Source organism: Leptinotarsa decemlineata, unplaced genomic scaffold (genome assembly GCF_025532065.1).
Source record: "Leptinotarsa decemlineata unplaced genomic scaffold, Ldec_3_MD MMD2_tig00026369_RagTag_RagTag, whole genome shotgun sequence".
Taxonomy (NCBI): Eukaryota; Metazoa; Arthropoda; class Insecta; order Coleoptera; family Chrysomelidae; genus Leptinotarsa; species Leptinotarsa decemlineata.
The window spans coordinates 6,027,333-6,049,590 of record NW_027412709.1 but is presented as its reverse complement, the minus strand read 5'-3'; the positions used below and the strand labels follow the sequence as shown (position 1 = coordinate 6,049,590).

Below are 22,258 nucleotides of genomic sequence, written 5' to 3'. Positions count from 1 at the left end.
TGTTTTGAGTCAGGTCATCTGGAGGTATTACTAAAGTCACTACGAGGCAGCTTCAGCTACCTTCGTAACATTCTGATCCAGTATTTGGTCCTCGATTGAAGACAAAATGTAAACAAACAAATAACATTACTCGATAAACGTAAGTTAGCTTGACAAGTTTTTATGTCGGCGTTAGTGGTTTGACGAATCAACTAACAACTGCATTCCCAGAAATTTGGGAAACTTTCTCGGAAAGTCATCGGAAAACGAATCCACATGTTTCTATAAATGATATGAAATCAAGAAAGGTTAATGCAGTCAAACCGCTGAAAAATGATTCCATGAAATTCAAAAGATAAAGATGAATACCTATTGAAAGATGAAGATGAGAAATATTTTAACTGCGACACTTCACAAATCTGGTATTGAAATCGATAGTGAGAATAACAGAACAATGAACAATGCAAAAATTGATGAATAGCAATTCATTTTCATATACTATCTAATATTCTAAGCCATAGAGGCAAGTCTCAGCTAAATACAGAATAGACTGATTTCCAGAAGGCTTTCTACTTCTGCTTCTGCAAAAACCAACATGTGTCGAAGAAGTTCAGGAATGCAGAGAATCACCAAGAGGAAAAATGTTTATAGATTTAGATTTTGTCCAATTTTGAAAACGAAGGCAAATCGAATATTCCTGTATATACATCTAATTTTCGTTCATTCGCCAATTGATAGATTTTTCATAAATTTAAATGGGTAAATATTTTTATGTTACCCTGTATTTTATGTATTCTATACTCTGACAAAATGGATGTTCTCCAACCACAAACTGTCAATAAATTCGAATACATTCAAAACAATATGTGCACTGTATAATATTATAATTCATGAAGTAATTGTATACTCTGTTCCAGCTAATTAGCGTTACGAAAACAAAAAATTATAGTTACAATCTCTTTCTGAGTAATGAATGTTCCAGAATTGACTTGTTTTGGGGCACCCATTCAAGGAACGCCCTGTTAAATAATAAACAATTTCACGTTTACTGAAAAAAACCCATATTTTTCCAGTTGCGCATCCGAATCGAATTGGGCAGATCTTCAGCCACAAGAACTCTTATATCGCCGGTACCTTCCTTGACCTCCTTGAGTACCACTCGTTACGTTGTCGACCATTCTCGCCGACTGTCGAACCCCACAAGTCGGCTTAGAAATAAGAAGAACTTTAAGAAATTATCACATTCACTCCTAAGTTAAGTCTCGATATAGGATAGTGTAAGAATTTTTGATATTTTTAATTTTTGGTTACATACGATATATTATTACATTTGGTAGAATGTGATTGGTTTACCGGATGTGTACGTGCGCAGTTGTTTTTGTTTTGTGTAGTGCAGTTTTATTTGGTGTTGAGGTTTGGTACTTCCCAAACACATATCCAAAATACCAATAGGTTACATTTCTGAAATTACTAGTTATTCAATTATTTTCAAAGGAATTTACTTTTTTATATCGGAAGTAATCGAACTCGGTTAATCTCCAGTTATTAATTGAAATGTTGATTCAATGTCAAGATGAAACTTGACAAAATCTGATTTGCAAGCAAGTACTCTTTCAAATACAGATGCGGCTGAATATTTCGTTAATTTAAAAAAATATTTCATAAAAATATATTGTAATAATTTTGGAATACCATAAATTCACATTTTCGTCTCAATCTGTATCAATTCAAGCATTTTCTTAAGATAATTTGCATACATTTTTGTGTTCATTTATATAATGCCCTTTCCAATTCTTTATTTTTTTTTCAGCAAAATGAAGCAAGTACTTCTGTCGGCAGTCACTCTCGTATGTCTTGCAGCCATCTTAGATTCAGCCGAATCTAGGACGATTGTTAAAAGAGGGATAAATCCAATAGACTCAGAACAACTGGAGGTATGTTTTGAGTACAAATTTATTTGAGTGTCTACTTACAATCAATCATAACTGAAATATAAAAATAATAACGAGTGTGAAAACGGTGGTCACAATCAAGAATGACTTTAACTTTGGCATCATGGAAATGCTAGAAGTGAAAAACATTTATTTGTTAATTATAATTTTTCACCGTGACTCCGAGAAACAATCATTATTAATAGGAAACATTTCTCTATTCGACTTTCCGTATCAAATCTTGACTTCGAAAATACTTTTTCACTGTAAAGATTCATGACCTTCTTTCACCTTGAATTCATTCGTTCATTATCATATCCGCCAACTTTCAAAGCGTTACAGTTGGATTGAAAGTAAAAGTCGCTCTACAAAATGAACAAAATGAAACAAGGCTACTTGAGTAGGCTTGCGTCTTGCTACTTTGTTTACATGTATGAGTGATAGACAAGCAACTAGTACTATAGTGAGGGACATCAAACGACCCCATCACCATTTCAATATACATTTTTGCGCTTGAGTTTTGTGAATTCGTATTTCTGACTGGTTTACTACAAGAAGCCTCATTCATGAGACGAAGCTATATTCCATCAAGTATCCAAAGAGCGCTTATAGCCAAGAAAATCCATTTTTGGATTGAGGCCTATTTTGTTTTATATAATTTAAATATTACAATGTACAATTCACTTATCTTGATACTTCCTGTTGCCTGACAAGTGAGCACTGATGATGACGAAAGTCGAAAGCGCTTTGCAAGAATTTTAAAATATTATACACTTCAATACAAAACCTCTTCGATTCATTAACTCAAATAAGTGTATTCAGCTTTTCCAAATCCTTTTACTTTTTTGGACTGTTGAAAAACGATATGACGTAAGAATTAGGATAACGGACAAAGACATGCGGAAAAATTGATCAGCCTATCCTCAAAGAAAACTGCAGAAGTCTCAGATTTGGACAAGAAGTCCTGAAATCGGTAAAGAATATCTTCACAAGAGACTGCGGTTGTGAATATCAAAGTTTTGTCACCGAATATTAGAGAACTGAGGATAGGGTTTAACAAAGGAAAGTATTTTCCTCATGAATCAGGCCTGTGCACCAAAGACTATTTCAGTTTTGAGTTAAGATTTTTGCATCTGTAACTGATGATTCAAGAATGAAGGCTGATTCTGAATACTAATATTTTTTGTACGAAAATGCTGAAATTAGTCAATGACCGGAATTTGGACTCAAAAACCTTCAAAGATGGTCGGACGTCCCAAATATGAGACCCATTATTCATTCTTAAGTCAAATGTACTTCATTTAAAACAGAAATTTGATATAAGGACTGAACTCTATTTCAGACCAGTTTTGATCTCAGACAAATAAGAAGATATCAATAAATTTTTTCAAATCCACATACACTCATACAAAAATCTATTTGGAAAAATTATTGACAATAACAGAAAAAACCTACAGGTAAAGTAGGAGGGCTTATAGAAATAATGACGTCTCGTCAGCTTCAAATGATTCTGCATCAATTTGATCAGTAAATGTTGAATTCGTCTCAGTGCCACTTCAGATTAATAAATAATAGAATGGTTTTGTTCATAGATCGCTATTGATAGTTGAATTCGAAGTTGAAAGTTTAGGAATCATGAGATAGTCACAAAAATTTCATGAATATGAAATATAATATCAGTCTCATATTGTCAGGAGAAAAATGGGCAAATTCTAAAAAACATCCATGAGAATCTCACACGGCAATATGTTTCTGAATTTTTTATCTTTTTTCCTTTGAATCCCAAAGAAAAAAAAATGTTTTTTCACATTTTAGTTCTCAACCGATGTCTAATTGCAATTCGACTGAATTTTTTTCCCGAAGTGAATTTGAACTTTCCACAAATGTATATATCATTTTCGTCATTGATATTCTACTTCTGAAAACAACATATTCGTTTCCTAAAACTTCTCTGGTACTTTCCACTTAAATCATCGAGTCCACGAATGTGAATCGTCTTACATAATGGATAGCAAATGTACAAATCTACTTCATCACTTTTTCTTTCACTATTAGATAACAAGCACATGGAGCCAGCTCTCTTGACGTAATAGTACAAACGATACCGTTAATATCTTTAATATATTCCACATTTCGAAGCATGACACATTGACTCTGCTCTGCCGAAAACCGGAATTCAATCATGTGTGTGGATGTTGTTTCAGTCGGCTCGTGCCAATGTATTTTCAGAAAGGAAACTGATTGTTGGAATATATTCTCAGTCGATTGGCTACATGAGTCAGGTGCCATTCGGTACGATTCCTAGATGAACTGATTCATTAGTTTCAATCTAACAAGGATCAATCGCAAAATGCAATTAAAATTATGCAGTTATATAATTTACCGAATATAATTATAGTACAGTCAAATTAAACGAAAAATAATCGAAACTGCAATAGGGAATGAATAGAAGAATTTTTATCAAACCTTTCTTCGGAAGAAAAAAAAAGAGTAGGGGACAATAAAAGTAAATTGATGGATGTAGCCGTTACTACGTGATAGGAAATCATAATGGAGAAAACAGAATTGAAACTTTCTATGTTTTTTACCACTTTCATTTGTAACTAATGTTACTGCAGTTATGTCCTATAAGGATATTTTCAAACTTATACATTCAACCATTGTTAGTTTAATGTATAAGTTTGAAAATATCCTCATAGGACGAAACAGCAGCAACATTAGTCACAAATAAAAGTGGTAAAAAGATAAAAAGTTTCAATTATCTTTTTTATTAAAATAAATGTATTAGAACCCGATATTTTCGCACTACAGCAACACATTTTGCAGAAATTAGCAAATTTACTCAGGTTGAGTATGACAATACGGAATGCAGATAGTACTGATTTGCTGTTTTTCTGTACCTACCGAAGAATCTATGTTGTCACTATGTTATTTCAATCCGGCCTGATTGAAACAGAAGTGATCAAAAAGAATTGAGACTGAAAAAAACTGAAAAGATCATTTTCAACCTTAACACACACATAGGCTTCTGAAATCGCTGCTCTCATCTGTCAGGCATAAATGCATGCATTACCATTTTAGAGAACCCTCACATGAAAATCCTCACACTGAAAATCGTATCATATTACCTAAAACTGATACAAACAAGGAATATGAAGAAGACAATATTACCTCAGTTGCTACATCATCATAATTTTTTTGATTTGTGGTTTAAGGCGTTAGTCAAAATTTTATCAATTTCACCTTCAACACAAGCTAATGTTTCGAAAGCAAAACCAGCAACGTCAAATGCAAACTGACTTGCTACACCGCTCACTATTTGCTCTACATCTACAATGCTGGAAATTACTTTCGGGGAATGAACAAGTTGAACAATTTCTGAAATTGCTCAGCATCATGAGCATAAAGTACTTGGCATAGTGTTCGATAAACTGACGATCGCCCCTTTTCTTCAAATTGTTTTTCAGAATATGATCATTTTATTCGAGTTGAAAGAATGCTGGAGCCCGATCCATATTCTGAAAAGGCTTGATCTATTAGTAGTGTTATAGAATATCATACAAAAGGCTATGATTCGAACGAATTGAAAATTGTGATATGTCCAAAATCTGCCCTATTATGAAATTTCATTCTATTCAATTCCAATCTCATTGAAATTGAGAAGAAAGCAAGAAATGAATCCAATTTGGAATTTGAATGAATTCATAGCATAATCAAAATATCACCATTTTGGAAATAATACGATTCTGTTTAAATCTGTTTAAAATCTGTTTTTCCGTTAACCAGCTGTCGCACCCCTATGAACGATAACCCTCGAAACTTGTGCGAGCTAAGGATTAACGAGATCTTACCTTTTAACGTTTGATTCCTAATCAAATTGTAACCAAACATTATCCAAAATGTAGAAAACTTTGAATGTAACTCAGAAAAACCTTGACAGGTTATAAACTTCACTAAAGAAAAATATCACATATCTGAGAAAGCAATGTCTTTATCAAATTTTCATTATATTGTTGGGAAGATATCAATATCGTTAGTATACTCGTATATTCGAGAAAATTATCCGTCGCAAACTTCATTGAAGTCAAACAAGTTTCACTTTCTAAACTATTTTTAGCTCCTATCTCACGTCTTCGTTAAGGTAGATCATGGTCATTAGCTTATATTCGAATATGACTTACATAATATCATCACAAAACGTCTGGTTACCCAAATTTAATTAAGTTTCGATTCAATATCCTACCAAATACTCCGAAATTTGAATATGAGTACATATTAGGTTTTGTTCTTAAAAATCATCAACATCAACAGTCATTCACCGAGTGTGCAGGTTCAACTGGAATGGAATTGTAATTTTCAATTTCTTAGATTGCCTTAGAAAATTATATGGAATGAGCCAAAAATATGCCTGCCCAACCAAAAATTTTTTTCGAGTAGATCGGGAAACATTTTGAGTTTACTTCTTTTCAGACCGTTTTTCAATTGTTCGTCATATAATATATATTCATTGTTCGCATGTCCATGTCTAGAATTTGATGGTTATATTAATATATCTGATGCATTCAAATTGACTCCTGATCTTGCAACTTGCAAAATTTTTTTTAATGTCAATTCTTCACTGAAGAATCGAAAGATACGACTTTGGAGGAAACACAAACAGTGTTTGTTTCCTTAGGACAACATCATATAAAACCACTTTATGTGTCCTTTTTGGTCACATTGATCACATTCATGATGAATCAAATGTCAAACACCCATTATCATCTATCAGACATCCATTATCATCTGCCGCCAAATCATTGCTGAATGTTTGAGCAACTGCTCCAGGGCTAAGAAGTTTTTCAACATACAGAGAAGTTAAACCAACATACTTTTTGGTATAGTTTATTGTTTTCTCAATTACAAAGTATGTCAGTTCTTCATCATTTGATCTTTATCCCCATTTTCCTTCTTCAGCATTCATCTATTTTTTTAACTCTACACTGTATTGGTGAAATGTATCTCATTGTAACCTTTCTTTTCCGCAATATATTTTCGAGATAGAATATTGTACCTGAATGATTCGTCAAATAAGTCCATATATATTTCAGTATAAAGTGGTCAATCGGTATCCAGGAAATGGTGCTTAGTCGATAATATAAATTCAGTCAAATATCTATTTGTTATAGTAGTTCGATATATACATTAATGGAAATTGCCGAACGTTTGAAGTGAGATTTGGATAGATTTGAAGGAAATTGGGAAGGCATTACACTACTGATTACACGTGCCGTATGAGGAATGATAGGAGAAATGAGAAACAGATTATGGTTTAGGTTTCAACCTGAATTGCTGATAAGTTCGTAGGCTATATCTTTTCAGGACTATTCTTGAAATTTAAAAGATCCGAATGTCGTCAATGCGAATATTGAAACTCAGGTGACTTGTTGAAATTGAAAAGAAAAGTATTTTCATGAAAATATAGTTGAACAATTTTGAATCTTATTCCATAAAACATGAAAACAGTTGTGGATCTAAAACAAAATGAATCAGTTGTTCCAGTGTGAATTTATCCAAATTTCGTGAAACTTTACAGGAAATATACGTACAGAAAATTGAGGCCAAATGAAAAAGTGGTTGGGATGAAATATTACATTGAAAATTCTGTTTTGTAGGTCATGATTGACTATTTTATGAATGTTCATCTATGAAATGTTCGGATAGAAATGTTTTTTTTTGTATTTGAGAAAAGAAATCAAGAATTTTTTTGTACCCTTTTCTGAACATTTTCTCAAATTCAGGTATAAAATTGCTACGAAGGAGATGTTGCTGAAATATTTCAATCAGAAAGATATTGCATTCATGAAAACTCATAGTCTATTTCGGAACGTTCAATTTTATTTACCTTCACAATACAGGGTGTAACTGAATAAGTGTAAAACATTTAAAGAGGTGATTCCTTCTGATCCTGATAGGATTTTTCATATAAAGAAATTTCATTGGAGCATCCCTTGTTAAGATACAGCCCCTTAAAAGGGGTACATAAAATTTGTATAACAATTTTTTCACAAGCACTAAAAAAGTTATCATATTAAAATTGACGTGACGTTTTGAACTACCAAAAAGACACTCAGCCAGAAATTCATTTGGTTTACACCATGGTTATAAGGGGTGGAAAACGCAACCCCTAAAATTTATTTTCATGTTACTTTTTGTCTTATCATTTGTTTACCATTTAAAAATTCATTAAAGATAGCCTGTTTCATTCTAAACAAAAAATGTCACATTTATTCAAGAAACAAACTTCCAAATTATGTGAATTTTGCAATACACCGTTGACAGTGGAACACATCATATGTCTCTGCCCCTACTACAATGAAGAACGAAAACTAATGAACATCAGCGAGAACATAAAACTTACTTTGAATAACAATGTGGAGAAAACTATACAATTTATAAAAAAAATTAATGTATACAATCAAATATGAAGTTCGTATATATGTGTGTATGTATCTAAATATGTGTGTATATATCTATTTCAACTTGCAATGTACCCCGCTAATAACATCTGTGGTTGATGCGGTTCTTGCCTAAATAAAAAAAAAATTAAAAAAAGTCACCTGGGTTTTATGCCCAAAATAAACCAGTTCGCAGCAAAAAATTATTTTAGGAACAACTACAGAGATACATAGTCATAAATGCAAAAATACGAAACTAATCTATCTAGTAGGTCGCTATTAGCGATAGTGACAATTAAATTGGTATGACGCTGTCAGTTTGTGAATTTTCGAAATTGAATTAATACTAATTATGTGTTGTTGTTCTGTTCTTAATTTGTTACTTTGATAATTCACTTGTTATTAAAATGGCATACACAAATGAGGAAATGGCTGATATGCATTACGTTTACGGTCTGTCGCAGGGAAATGGGTTAGAAGCTTCTAGAAGATATGCTGAAATGTATCCTCAACGGCAGCATCCTTCACATAGAATATTTGCTCGACTTCATCAACGATCACGAGAATATGGTTCATTCGACAAAAGAACGCAGGATTGTGGTCGCCATCGAGAAGTTCGAACACCACAGCTTGAGGAAGCAGTACTTAATTTGATTGAAGAACAACCTACTACCAGTAATAGAAAGATTGCTTTCCAGCTAAATATTGATCATATGACAGTATTTCGAATTTTAGAGGAACAACTCTTATACCCTTACCATCTGCAACGAGTACAGGCACTGTTACCGCGAGACTTTCCGAACCGTCGTGAATTTTGCAATTGGATGCTGGAAATGATTAGAAATTGTGACTTTCTGAATACGATAGAATTCACTGACGAATGTAGTTTCCTCAGGACAAGATTATTAATTTTCATAATTACCACATATGGGCTGATGAAAACCCTCACGCTATTGTCGAAACTAACCATCAAGAACGGTTTTCTCTCAACGTGTGGCTGGAAGTTATTGGGGATGATTTGATTGGGCCTCATTTTCTTCCTCCTCGACTGAATGGTGAGGCATACGTTCAATTTTTAAGAGAACTGCATCCAGTACTGCTGGAGGAAGTTCCTTTGGGCATCAGAAGGGATATGTTTTTTATGCATGATGGGGCTCCCGCCCATTTCAGTCAAGTAGCACGTCAGCATTTACCTGAAACATATGCAAATCAGTGGATAGATCGAGGAGGACCACAGAACTGGCCCGCTCGATCCCAGTATCCCAATTCTCTCGATTTCTCTATTTGGGGCCATTTACAGCATTTGGTTTATCGTACTCCTGTTCGCGATGTAGAGGACTTAAGAAACCGCATCATCGATGCGTGCAGGGTAATCAGAGAGACTCCAGGAATATTTGAGCGAATACGTGGCTCAATGCGCCGACGTCTAAACGCATGCGTAATGTCTGATTCCTCACTGAAGTCATTCCTGCATAAGCTGTTGGCCATACAACTGCCGCAATAGATTTTCAATTATTGAAATACACTCAGAGACCTGTTTCGGGCTGTTTGGCCACTCGTCAGTGCGAGGTAGTGTCTATCATCAACATAAAGTCGATGATTTTCGATAATTGAAAATCGAATAAAATAGAATTCCATCAGAGTATCATTCCAGGAACTATGCAGAAGCAGACAACACAACAAGTTTGTCATCAACCCATCTACTTGTGAATGAGATAACCAACTGCATATCCGAAATTTGCACAATTAGTTGTATAAGGAAACTTCTCACATATAGTCAGTGGGCTTGAAGACTGGCTCAGTTGCCCTTCTGCATATAAACCACTCATTCTCATTAGAAAACCGACTTTCATTTGTTATCATACTTCACAAGCCATCACTGGGTTAGTCTACCAAAAAATTTGGGTTGATTTGACCTCATCTACGTACCATTCAGAGTATTCACCAACATATATTCTCTCATTTTCTATGGATGCAAATGAAGATATTAGTTTCTGCAAACCTTTTGTTTGAAGCGCTGTGGTCGATGGATTGGATTTTCAGATCATCACCTACATAGAGAGAAAGCAGGTATTGACTTGATTCTCAAGTGAGGTTCAAATTTTACAATGATTCAAGATCACATTTCCATGAACGTGAAATGAGTAATGACTATTCACTTCATCCAATTCAAATACTCGTGAAGTAACAAAATATAATATGAAAGTGGTTCATAATACAGAAGATTCTACCATGAGTAATTTTTGGAGCACGAACGCACTGAACACGTTCTCCAAAATCTATTGTACTTTTAGTGGTTTCCAATCACTTTCTTATTTCTATAATTGAACACGCCGCCCTATTTGTGAATTGCATTCTGAAAATATTGAATAGTTCTACGAATGAAGGAAACATAATCCTGGAAATTAAATTGAACCGAGTAAGAGTAAAGTCTACGAAATGAAATTGAATTTTCTTCATCTACAGAATACAGGCATATTCGATATTCAGTCGAGCATCGAAATCGATCTCATATGTCACAATTGTAACGAATTGATTCAATTGCATTATTTTTGCAGGAAATGACTGACCATGGTGTCAGAGACAAAAGGAAAGTGGAAGTAGTAACGGGAGTGAAAAATGCCGTAATAGGATTTGTTTTCAATGTAAGTATGGGTAGCTGAATAGATGTGATAAGTAGCCACTAATTATCAGAAAAAAAAAGTCAGTTCAAATTGTTGGAACAATCATGAAAATCATGAAATAACATCATGAACATTTTGTCTAACCTGATTTCTATTAAACATGGTCATTTGAAGGTACAGATATACGAAAAAACATTTTTCTTGAATGCCATGCATGGCTAGTAATTTTCTGAAGATTTTGCTCATTTCGGTTATGTCTACTGTATGATCAATCAAATCCATTCACATAGTAAAAAAATGAGTACATTAAAATGAAGTGATGAATTACTTTTAACGTTCCACAAGAAGTTCCGTGACTTTTTGCTGAAAATATTTCAAATTATGAATACCATTTACTGATACTGACATATTTAGTTCAAATATCGAAAAAATAAAAAAAAATGCTATAATTGATACACGTTATTCCAAAAAAGTACTTCTCTCAATCATCAGAACTGCAGTTATTCTTTCAAGTTGACGTCGTAAGAAAATTCCATGAAATTTTGTTGAAACGCGCATCGAGAAGAATATTGCAGTTCTGGTGACTGGAAAGAGTGCTCATTTTGGAGTCACTTAACACCAGAGGTTTGATTTTCACCTCCTGAATGTTATTATTAAAAAATTATCATTTTTTTGTTAAAAATTCGAATGTATCGTAAATGAAGTGTATGAAGTGTTTTCTTTCATTGCATGCAAAATGAAAACGGTTCATTCGATAAGGATAATGACGTATGATAGAAACTCTCAATTGAATAGTATGGTTTCAGTTAATTTAAAAAAAAATCCCAGTTACGAAATTTTCATTTCCATGTAATAAAAACTCTATCATACTTCTATGTGAAAAATAGAATTATATAATAGGAAGTGAATACAGAAGAGCCAAGAAGTTGAATGTTTTTCCTGTCAGCTGTATTGAGTGGAACCGATATTTTGTAGAATTTTCAGAACTACCAAAGTCACCAAATTCGAAGTATATCTTCTTATTAAATTCAATTCTGGCCCAAAGTTTGTGAAGTAATTTGAAAGAAACTGTTTCCAGTACTATTTTCTTCAAAAATTGAATAGCACAATATCATTGATTGTTATGACAGATTTATAATCGTTTATATTCCTTGTGGAAAAATACTTGAGGAGAAATTAGAAAGTTGCATTCTCATTTTCATTAAGAAACACTAGTTGAAAATCTTTTTCTCTGATATAGTGATTTTGTAAGATATATTCAAACTCAATCGATGCATTTCTTCAATAGTACATCATTTTTCAAATAATTATTTCTCATATAATTTGTTTCAAATTATCTCAGTCAAATGATACAAAAGTCATATTCTATGAAATCACATTGTTACCCTGTCTCTGTCACTTTATGAGCAGACATTTATCTTGAACTATTCAGTAATGAGGACAATTTCGTGGTAGTTCTCTCTCAACTCTGGAACACATGAAACAAAACTCTCACAAACTCACTTCGTTTCAATGCTGGATTCATTTTCCGGAAATGTAGCTTTTTTCCACATTTCATGATGATATGTTCTTCTTCTTCTTCTTCATCTATCTTCTTCAAGAGACAGGTTATTTCGAATCGACTTGAATTTTACTGATTTTTTTATGTACTTCCACAATGAGAAATTCAACAGAAAAACAGAATAATGAATTTACCGATTATTTGAAAGAGAATTAGGTTATCACTTTTGTATGGCAGCTATTGAAGATATTTACTTTTTGAAACTGAACTACCGACTACAGGATATATCAAAGATTCTCTGAATATATTTTATTCATTTCTTGAATATATCTTCATCAGATAAATACGAACTGGATTTAATTTTTTTTTAAAACAGCAGAAAGTGAATATTAAAATTGGGAATTTGTTCCAGATTGAATTTTTTTCTGGAATTTGATTTGAATGACTGACAACTATCATTATGTTCAGGAATTCGGAGACATATAAATATTTCCTGATTCATTCCTCGTGGTTTATGGCTACAGGCATAACTGAACTGAACTGAAATAACTTCAATTTATATTTTTCAGTTATCCAACTACTCATTTTCTTTCAGCAGTGAATATTTGAAATTTCCAAATGTTTGAATGAACAATTCTGTTCATTCACAGATCATCAAATATCTACTATTACAAAATAATCTACTATTACAAAATGTTATAATCGAATGTTCGTTATATACTGAAAAAAACGTCCATTTTTTAAGATTGATATAATTCTTTGAGATATCTTCGCCTGATTTTTGTTTTCAGAAGTATACTAATGAAACTACATGATTCAAAATACTGAAGTTGGCAGAATTGATTCTCATATGTCACTCAGATTCAGAACACCCTTTCCAAATACTAAACTGACAATCAACCATTGAAATATATTCATTATGTGTTTGTACTTTGTTAGTGAACTGAACTGTCAGGAATGCATGTAAATTAGCATACTCACATATTCAGAATGACGTTTCGAATCAAATTGCTAACTTTTCACCTAAATCATGAATTTGCCAATAGAATCATTATCATTGAGTATAAAATCTACCCAGAGTTCTTCTCGTTCAAATTTTTCAGCATTGCAATATGCCTTATTCTCATTTTCTCATTCATTTTCAAATGTGTCTAATCCCAATAGCATAAAAACAATATTCACTAACTTCACAGAAAATAAACTCCTTCATCGACCAGAAGACCGCTTGGATCGACCAGTTGGATAAAACAAACATTGCCAAAAATGCCGCACACAATATTGTACCCCCCGCAGATCCCGTTGTCTCTCTATCTTCGGTCATTTCGGGAGCTATTGGAAATGTTTTACAAGCTTCAGGTCCTGTGCTCAACATAGTCACAAATAAACTGGGTAGTGGAAGTTCAAGCGGTGGTCACACAGGGTTCAGTTTTGGCGCCCTTCTCAACAAAGGATTTGGAAGCAGTCACGGTTCCGGTGGCGCTGCTATTTAAGTATATTCGAAGTCCAGTGATTTTTAACCAACATAAATGATTGATGATATGAAAGCAGAATTTATTTATTTGTGCAAGAGTAGTTTTGCCATATTTTTTGCTCAAGTAGTTATACTCAAACATTCGGAAAGTTTTCGATTATTTTGTCAGTTAGTTCAGTGAAACTGCTTTCTATGTTGTTGGTCATTGATTTTCCTGAATTGCTGACAAATTTTTGACAGATTACTTTTTCTTAAACATTTACACCATTTCACTGATTGGTCAAATCGTTGTTCAGTAACCAATATTTTGAGGTCATGACATTTCAGACTTTATTATATTTTTTCTCCTTGTGTGACTACCGTGAAAACTATTATAAATTCACTTATCGTCTAGTCTATAAATCACCTTCAGTCATTCTAGAGAGGTCATTCCCAAAATATTTTGAACTTTTATTAACTTGAGAGCTCGTATTAATTACAAGGTTAACATGAATTTCAATCAAATGTCCATCATTATGTTATGTAACTGCTTGAAAAACACCAAACAAATAGCTTTCACTCAAAACCTAGTTTTTGCTGTTGTAATCTGTCATTTTCTTCGGTACCTTGACCTGTTCCAAGCTCGAGCACCGAATAGTGAAAATACCTATTAGACTTCGGATCTGTTTTAATTTATTGTTCACAAATTTGAATTTCTAGGTATATGTTAGTAATACCATTCTGTTTTTTTTTTTGGTATTTTGTTTGTAATATTTTTTATGTTCTGTATAAAATTTGGCTGTATATCATATTACTTTTGTAGATTTTGTATATAAAAGTTGAATAAAAATGATATTATAAAATTGTTTATGTTCTTATTATGTTACAGGATGCACCAAATCGTCTTCAGAATCTTGAAAGATATTGCAAACATTTGCCATCGTTTCTAGACTTTGAAATAGATTTTGAAGTCAGAAATTAAGAGTTACATTCCTGTTGTTTCGAATGTATGATTCAATGTGATGAACGTTGTCTATTTATGTTTTCCAAAAAATCACAAGATAACCTTCATTAAAAAACTCAGCTAAAACTCACAAAACTATTTTGAAATATAACAGTTTCTATCATTCTCACAGTGGTGCTTCAGTCGTTATTTTTCAAAGAAACCATTTTTTCTAAGGAAACTTCTGTTACCTTATATTTTGCGATACACAATGTGCATTTCAGCAAATCAATGCATTGAAAACAATATGGGTGATACCGTACTGAAAAAATTATCGTAAAAACCATCTTGCCATACCTTTTATCAGTAGAGGCTAGGAAATTTGAGTTCATGATTGGGCGATAAACTTTTGAGTCTTGCGGTTCAAGGAATTCAGGTAACGCCTCAGGTAACGCCTCAATTCCACAATTGAAATCAAGAGCATACAACTTACTACCTTCGAGAAATGTGAGCATTCATTATTCACAAGAACAAAGTGGAATTCCATCTGGGTTGTCTGTTCGAGAGGAAAATTCAATATAAACCTATCACAAAATATTTGTTCTCAGTCAACTACACTTTATTCACACGTAATGGAAACTGAGCATAACTTTCTGCTTCAGTTGTCCTTATATACCCTGAATTCGAAAGTAGAATGAGAGTCGCAGATACCATCCTTTGAATAGTTTGGAGTTCAGGAAGGAAACTCCAGCTTCAATGGTTTCTTCAAATTGACTGATGGAGTTTATTTGAAATAAAAATCAGATTAATCCAAAGACTATATTGAGGAAAAATACATATGTATAAGAAGAAAAACAATTCGAAATGGTATGTCAAAGAATTCATCTTTACCAACGTACCTACACAGTAGGTTCTAGTGAATGCCTGTCAAAAAACAAGTATTCCCCTCTACTTAGTCAAATGTCCAGCGTGATAGTAGCTGAAGAAGTATTTGTTTTTCGGTAGTCAGCTAACAGAACCTACTGAGTAGGTACACTCAGAGAAATTAATATTACGAGATTCCATTCCATAATGTTTGAAATAAAAAAGTTCGCAAAGTTTTCTGCAAAAATTCTGAACCCTGAAACTCAGGGGTATTAGAAATCAAATTAGCTTTTTAATATCATACTAATGACACGTCCAAGGCTCAGTCATATAATTGTCTTTTACTGTTGAATGAAATAATTTTTCATATCAGTAAAGTAGTTTTTGTGTTTATCGAGCAAACATATTCAATTATTCATCAAATTTTTCAAATAATCAGTGGAGAAATGTCATCCTGTGAGTTGATATTCATTTATTTATTTCAACCTGACAGGCCTAGTGGCCTCATTACAAGGATGACTCATAAGAAATATACATGTATATACAAGCACGTGAAATTATATATGAAATAATGTAATATGGGGATGTATTATTTATCTAACAATAAGCACTACTCATTTCAACTCGCAACAATAAAAATTAAATAAGAAAAAACAGAAAAACTAATTGCTAAAGTGATGAATTCTCAACATGTCTACGGACTAGAGATCCAAATTTTGTGAGACACATATTCCAATCAATATCTTGCAAGTAACTGATGTTTGCCAGACGGAGCATGACATACCGAATAAAAGTATTTTGATGTTGATAATTTGCATGTATGTATTTCGTAAATTTCAAGCAATAGGCCTATGTTGATTTTGAAGATAATATTCATAAACAAGCTCGTAATGAATTGAAAATGAAGTTGAATAATTAGGATTTATATATCCATGCAGGTCAATCCATAGTGAACAGTCTGACCGAAACAAATTGGGGAGTAGGTATACAATTTTTTTGAGGTCGGTGATTTGATACTTACCATTCTTAAGTGCTGGCACCTATCTCAAAAATTGTCTTCTACGTACTTTTGATTTTGTTTTGTTGATTACCATAATGTACATTTGATTCTATTCGACATACATATACGCAAGATATCTCTGTAGGATATAATCAATGTCTTTCGTGATATTAGCCGGGAAGCACATGTCTTCCGGCAGATATAACCAACTACCACACAGTAGGCTATGCCTGCCGGAATACGTTGAAAAAGATGAATTTTTCGAAAATTCGTTTCGAAATATCAATTCTCAATATGCATGTATTTATCTTCGATATAGTCTCCAGACTTATTTTCATTTCAGTAAGAGTACCGGTACCTACATGAAATATTTGTTTCCCCCTTGAGGATTTGTTCACAAGATGAAACTGTTAACAGTTTTTCTCTCAAACAAATGTTTCATACATGCAGTTGAGCGTGTTGAAGTCAGTCGAGTTTCAAGCACATTGTTGTTTGGGTCTGGAACCGGTCTGGATTTTAGATAGTCTTGCTCCTGAATTAACGCGAAACATCTGCAATACCCACCTCTGTGAGGTATCATGCCTAGTTGTGTATCAGGTATAATTCAATGTCCATCGTAGTATTAGTCAAGGAAGTACTTGTTTTGCGGCAGGCATTTACCAGAACTTATTTACTTATCTACTCAGTCCCCATTACCACAAGTTGAACTATTTCGACAAATTATGAAACTCTTTTTGGTTTGGTTCATATCTTGATAGGTATCAAACCAATTCTGATTGAACTTCACTGTTCTCTGAGGCCATTTGGATTTGAGCCAGAAAAATGTAAGGTTACAATCCGATTGGTAGTTTCAGAGAAATATGTGTATACAAACTTACATGGCAGGACGATAACCGGTTGGGTTAGTGTTGGTAGTTTACTCCACTTATTCAATCGACCACCAGGTGAAACGGTGGTTCAAGCCGATAAGCCGGACGATCGAATATCAGTAACCATCGTCAAATTTGTGCTAGGAATGGCACATTAAAAAGTAGGACTTTGTTAATGCTCACCTATTACAAGTTTCAACTTTTGAGGGTTGTTCTCCGTAGATGGGCAAGTTCTGAATATTTTTCAGCCCCAATAACATAACATTTTTTGAAGTCGATTAAATTGATTGTAATACCTGTAACTTATAATTGATAATTTTTTGTTATGAAGTATTTTATTCAATCGTTTTTCAGGAGAATTTTATTTCAATCAGATATTCTGTCATCTGTTGCAATTACGCATGTATCTGAACTTTCGACTTCACTGAACTACATATCCATAAGTAAATTCGTAACTTTGTTTATTATATCTTCACTATCAAAACATTTCATGGTATGAATTATCAACAATTATTGAGAGTCAAAATTTTCGAGTATTTTCGCAAGAAATGAATACAAAATTGTTCAATTCGGATTTAGATGTGGCAATTTTGAATGTTTTCCTAATGTTTGTACTCCAAATGTTCTCTTTGAAAATTAATAGGGTTTTATTTTTTGTGAAATTTGTTACGTAGAAAATTTTGAATTTTTTACTGTTTCTTGACTATCCAATATTTCACGATTTGAAAAAATAAACCAACTCAGATCAATAGAGGATAAGCTGAAGTGTAATGAAGAAAGAACTGAAAAGTTCATCCAGGAATGTTACTCGAGTTTCAAACTCAGCTACCAAGCAGAGCACATGAATATTACACGTGGGATCTTGCTGAAACGTCATAATAATGTCAAAGACGAACGGATTTCTACCCAGGACGAATAGTTAATCCGTAATTTTCATACCGAATCATAAAAATTCCATTCATGTCAAGTATTTTTGAAAATGATCAAATTCCCAAAAAGTTTGATTTCAATTTAATGTTCTGATTGATTCGACCGTGACTTGATGAATATCCATAGTTATTTCAAAAACTACACATCACGATTTGATCTCCACAAACTTTGTGGAGATCAAATCGTGAGGTGTAGTTTTTGAAATTTCAATTTAATATATGACCAAAACTAATACCACGTTTATTTTTTGTCAGAATCCAGCTTCCAAAGGATTCGTCTGGGAATTGCCCAAATCGACAACCAAAAAAACACCAACGACAACAGAGGACATAGTCATATTTGAGCCAGGAAAACCAGTATCAATTGAAGTTCCAGACAAACTTTTTGGGTCTTCATTCACATTAGTTACGAACCTTTCAACAACGGTTGGAGATTTTATGATTGTGAGTACAAACAATGCGTCTCCCTTTTTTATCTCAATAATAATATCGTACAATGATATCTTAGCTGAAAACATCTCGCACAAAATCTCAATACAAAAATATATCAATAATATAAAGAAGGAGTGAGATTGTTCACGGTGAGCAACGAGAAAAATATATTCATAAAACGCCAGTGGAAATTCCCACTTATTTCAGCTTATTTTCAGAGTCCATCAAAAGTAATATGTCCATCCAATGAAGAAATATTGTACCTACTTTCGAATTGACTGAACTAGTATTACAAAAAAATTAGTTTTCTGATATTTGTGAAAAAAATTTAACCAATACCAATAACCATTTTACAGAATTCAGCGTTGAGGGCACAGAGGCTATTGGAATCAATGAGACCTTTCTTGAGATGGGCTTTCGGTGCTAAAGGAATAGTCATTGAGGCTACAACTGACAAACCTATATTTTCGGATCCAAACTCTACGTGAGGAATAAGAGTGATGACATCTGATTTTGTTCATCAATGATAACTGGAAAATAGTACAATAGACTATGTAACATTTCACTTATTAGAAAGATATGTAATTGAATAATGAAAATGCATATATTTTTATGGAAACAGAATAGTACTTTCTGAATGATATCAGATTCATAGGAATATGTATTATACAATATACAATAATATGTTATTCACATATGTTTTCTCATGGATGATTTTCATGAACAAAATTTTGTTGTAATGTTGCATATCAGATACACTAGGAAATACTATTTCAATTTCGAATTCATTTTGTTGCCATTGAATAGATTGAACTCTGCAAAACTTTATAAAAAATTGGGTTTTTTGATCATGTATGTTCGTTGAACAAGTTCATTCTACAAGATATGTTGAAATTTTTTTAACATATTGAACAATATTAAATTTGTATCTAATATATGTTCCATTATTCGAGGCCATTTATCCATAATTTTTTCAAGATTGTAGAGAGATAGTTATTTGATTTTGTTATACACATCTGAAACCTGAGCAATTTGATAATTTCATGATTACTACTAATTTATTATTACTGAGAAATATTCCTGTTGTCTGTCTATGATGGATTTAAAAAAAATGCAATGTCTCCTCATGACTTTTTTTGTTCTTGTGATGTACTGTTTAGAACCTTTGGTGTAGTACTGAATATTACTGGAGTTTTATCCCAACAACAAACTGTTATTTTCAACACCTCGACACGCGTTCAATCATCAAGTGGGCATCTTCAAAAGGGAAAGATCAAACTGAATCACAAACAATATAGCTATATTTCACAACTGAGGAAAAAATAGTTTATGCGAAACAGAAAATGTTCAGGAGTGAACTAAGAAAGTGAAAAAAATTCACAATGGAAAATGAATATTGATGATGAAATGAATGGAAAAGCTTTCCTTGAAAAATCATCTTCAAAAGATTAGATGGATTTTCGAGAATCTATATATGAATCTGTCGATTTCATGTTTGAATTAAATTTTATATTCTTCAATTTTCTTCACCTTCTACCTAAAATATGAATGTGAAAATTTATAATTGCATATCTAAAAATATATAATTGTTATGAAAACTGTGAGTTTGTATCTCCAAATTAGGAACCCTACTATTTCTATAGATACAAACAATATCAAATAATAATGAATGCTTTAGTGCAATGCTATGTCCTGGAGCTACCACAAATAGAATAATACACTGTAATGTGGCTGAATGAATAAAACATATTTCAGAAAAATCATAGTTGTATATTGCAGCAAATATTTCCAATTATTCGGTGTTTAGCTCATAAATGTTCAACGCTTTCAGGCCATATCCTTAGTTTTGCCTGTTAATGTTATTTTTGATGTTTTTCTGTAGTTGTCAGAATATACGGAATGAAGGACGTTATATGTAACTTTTTGTGAAAATTCAAACAAACATATTCAGGAGTTATATGATCTATTAGGAAATTTTCAGGAACAAATACATTCCAACAGGTTCATAAATAAAAATGCATCGCTATGGAAATTATTTTGATATGTGAATTAAATATAAAATCCCAAGTCATACATTTGACATATTATTATAGTTCTTTCTTTTGCCATAGCGGAACAAGGAGCACATCGACGGGAAACATCTGCGAGACTAGTCACTGTGAGGTATTTTGCATAAATATCTGTCGGATATAATTCAATATTTAGGCTTTCTTCATGAGACGGAGTTGTTACTAGTTTACAATCTTCCTCTCAGACGAAGGTTCCAAATATGTAGGGAAGCCGTATTGAAATTAATCGAGTCCTGGCACTTCGCTGTATGGGTAGGATATTTACCGTACTGACGAGAGGCATGCTGACCTGCAGGTTCAACAGGTCAGCATGGTACTGCTGCTGGATGAACGATTAGGCAAGACTCTATGAGGTATCTTGCGTTAATGTCTGTCAGGTATAATTCAATATCCACCGTGATATTAGCGGGGGAAGTAGTTGTTTTTTTTGACAGACGTTTACCAGAGTCTACTATGTAAGTAGTCGGGAAAGATTATTATTTCAAAATTCATTTCGAAATATTAATTATTAAGGTTTACCTTACCTATTTTTTTTTTCAATACTACTTGTGTTGAAAATATTTCTTTGGCAATCAATTTGACAATGAAGTGGGGATATTTTTTGTTTTTTGTTTTCACCAATATATTTGATTGGTTACAACTGCTGTATACAACTGAAATCATTCGATTAGGCTACACTAAACATATACTCTTTCCCCAGTCTTTATTTGTCAGTTTCACAAATGGCGCTATGGAAGTTGCTCAAATAAAAATTCTAATTAGGTTACATATTCAAATAATACTCCAATGTGGTATTTCTACAGTTTGCAAAACCGCAACACATTTTGACTAAATTCTACCTAATTATTGCATTATATAATATAAAAAATCGAATCATACCTATATAACATAACCTATATAACCTACATAACAAATCGAATCATACCTATACCTTTTTAATGACTAATAATTTGACCTGAGTTTCGATATGGAATGATGAAATTTTATCACCATGAAAAAATTATTACGAACGCATCAAATGAACTTGTAATAAACAGATTATTATTTCTACACCACAAAACAGATTAAAAAGAGAGATAGAATTCAATTCTATTTGGTATTTTCTCATAAAGTGTTTTAATGTCTCATTTCTATGAAAATGTGTTTCAGAATAATCTGAACATTTTCGTTCAGGTCATTCATTTCGTTCATTTGCCTTCTTTAGTAATTTTTATGGGGTATTCTCTGTTA

At 32.8% G+C, this 22,258-nt stretch overlaps 2 protein-coding genes across 2 annotated transcripts in view; one reads left to right on the top strand and one right to left on the bottom strand.

Annotated features, from left to right (window-relative positions):
• Positions 1–22,258, bottom strand: part of LOC111507510 (uncharacterized) — a 484,193-nt gene that overhangs the window by 231,821 nt on the left and 230,114 nt on the right. The gene's annotated exons all lie outside the window — the stretch shown is intronic.
• LOC111506161 (uncharacterized) lies at positions 1,321–20,553 on the top strand. The gene is made up of 5 exons (XM_074185223.1): positions 1,321–1,339; positions 1,790–1,913; positions 10,906–10,992; positions 18,783–18,971; positions 19,316–20,553. Exons 2-5 carry the CDS (start codon positions 1,794–1,796, stop codon positions 19,445–19,447), a joined length of 528 nt encoding a protein of 175 aa, XP_074041324.1. The 5' UTR covers positions 1,321–1,339; positions 1,790–1,793; the 3' UTR covers positions 19,448–20,553.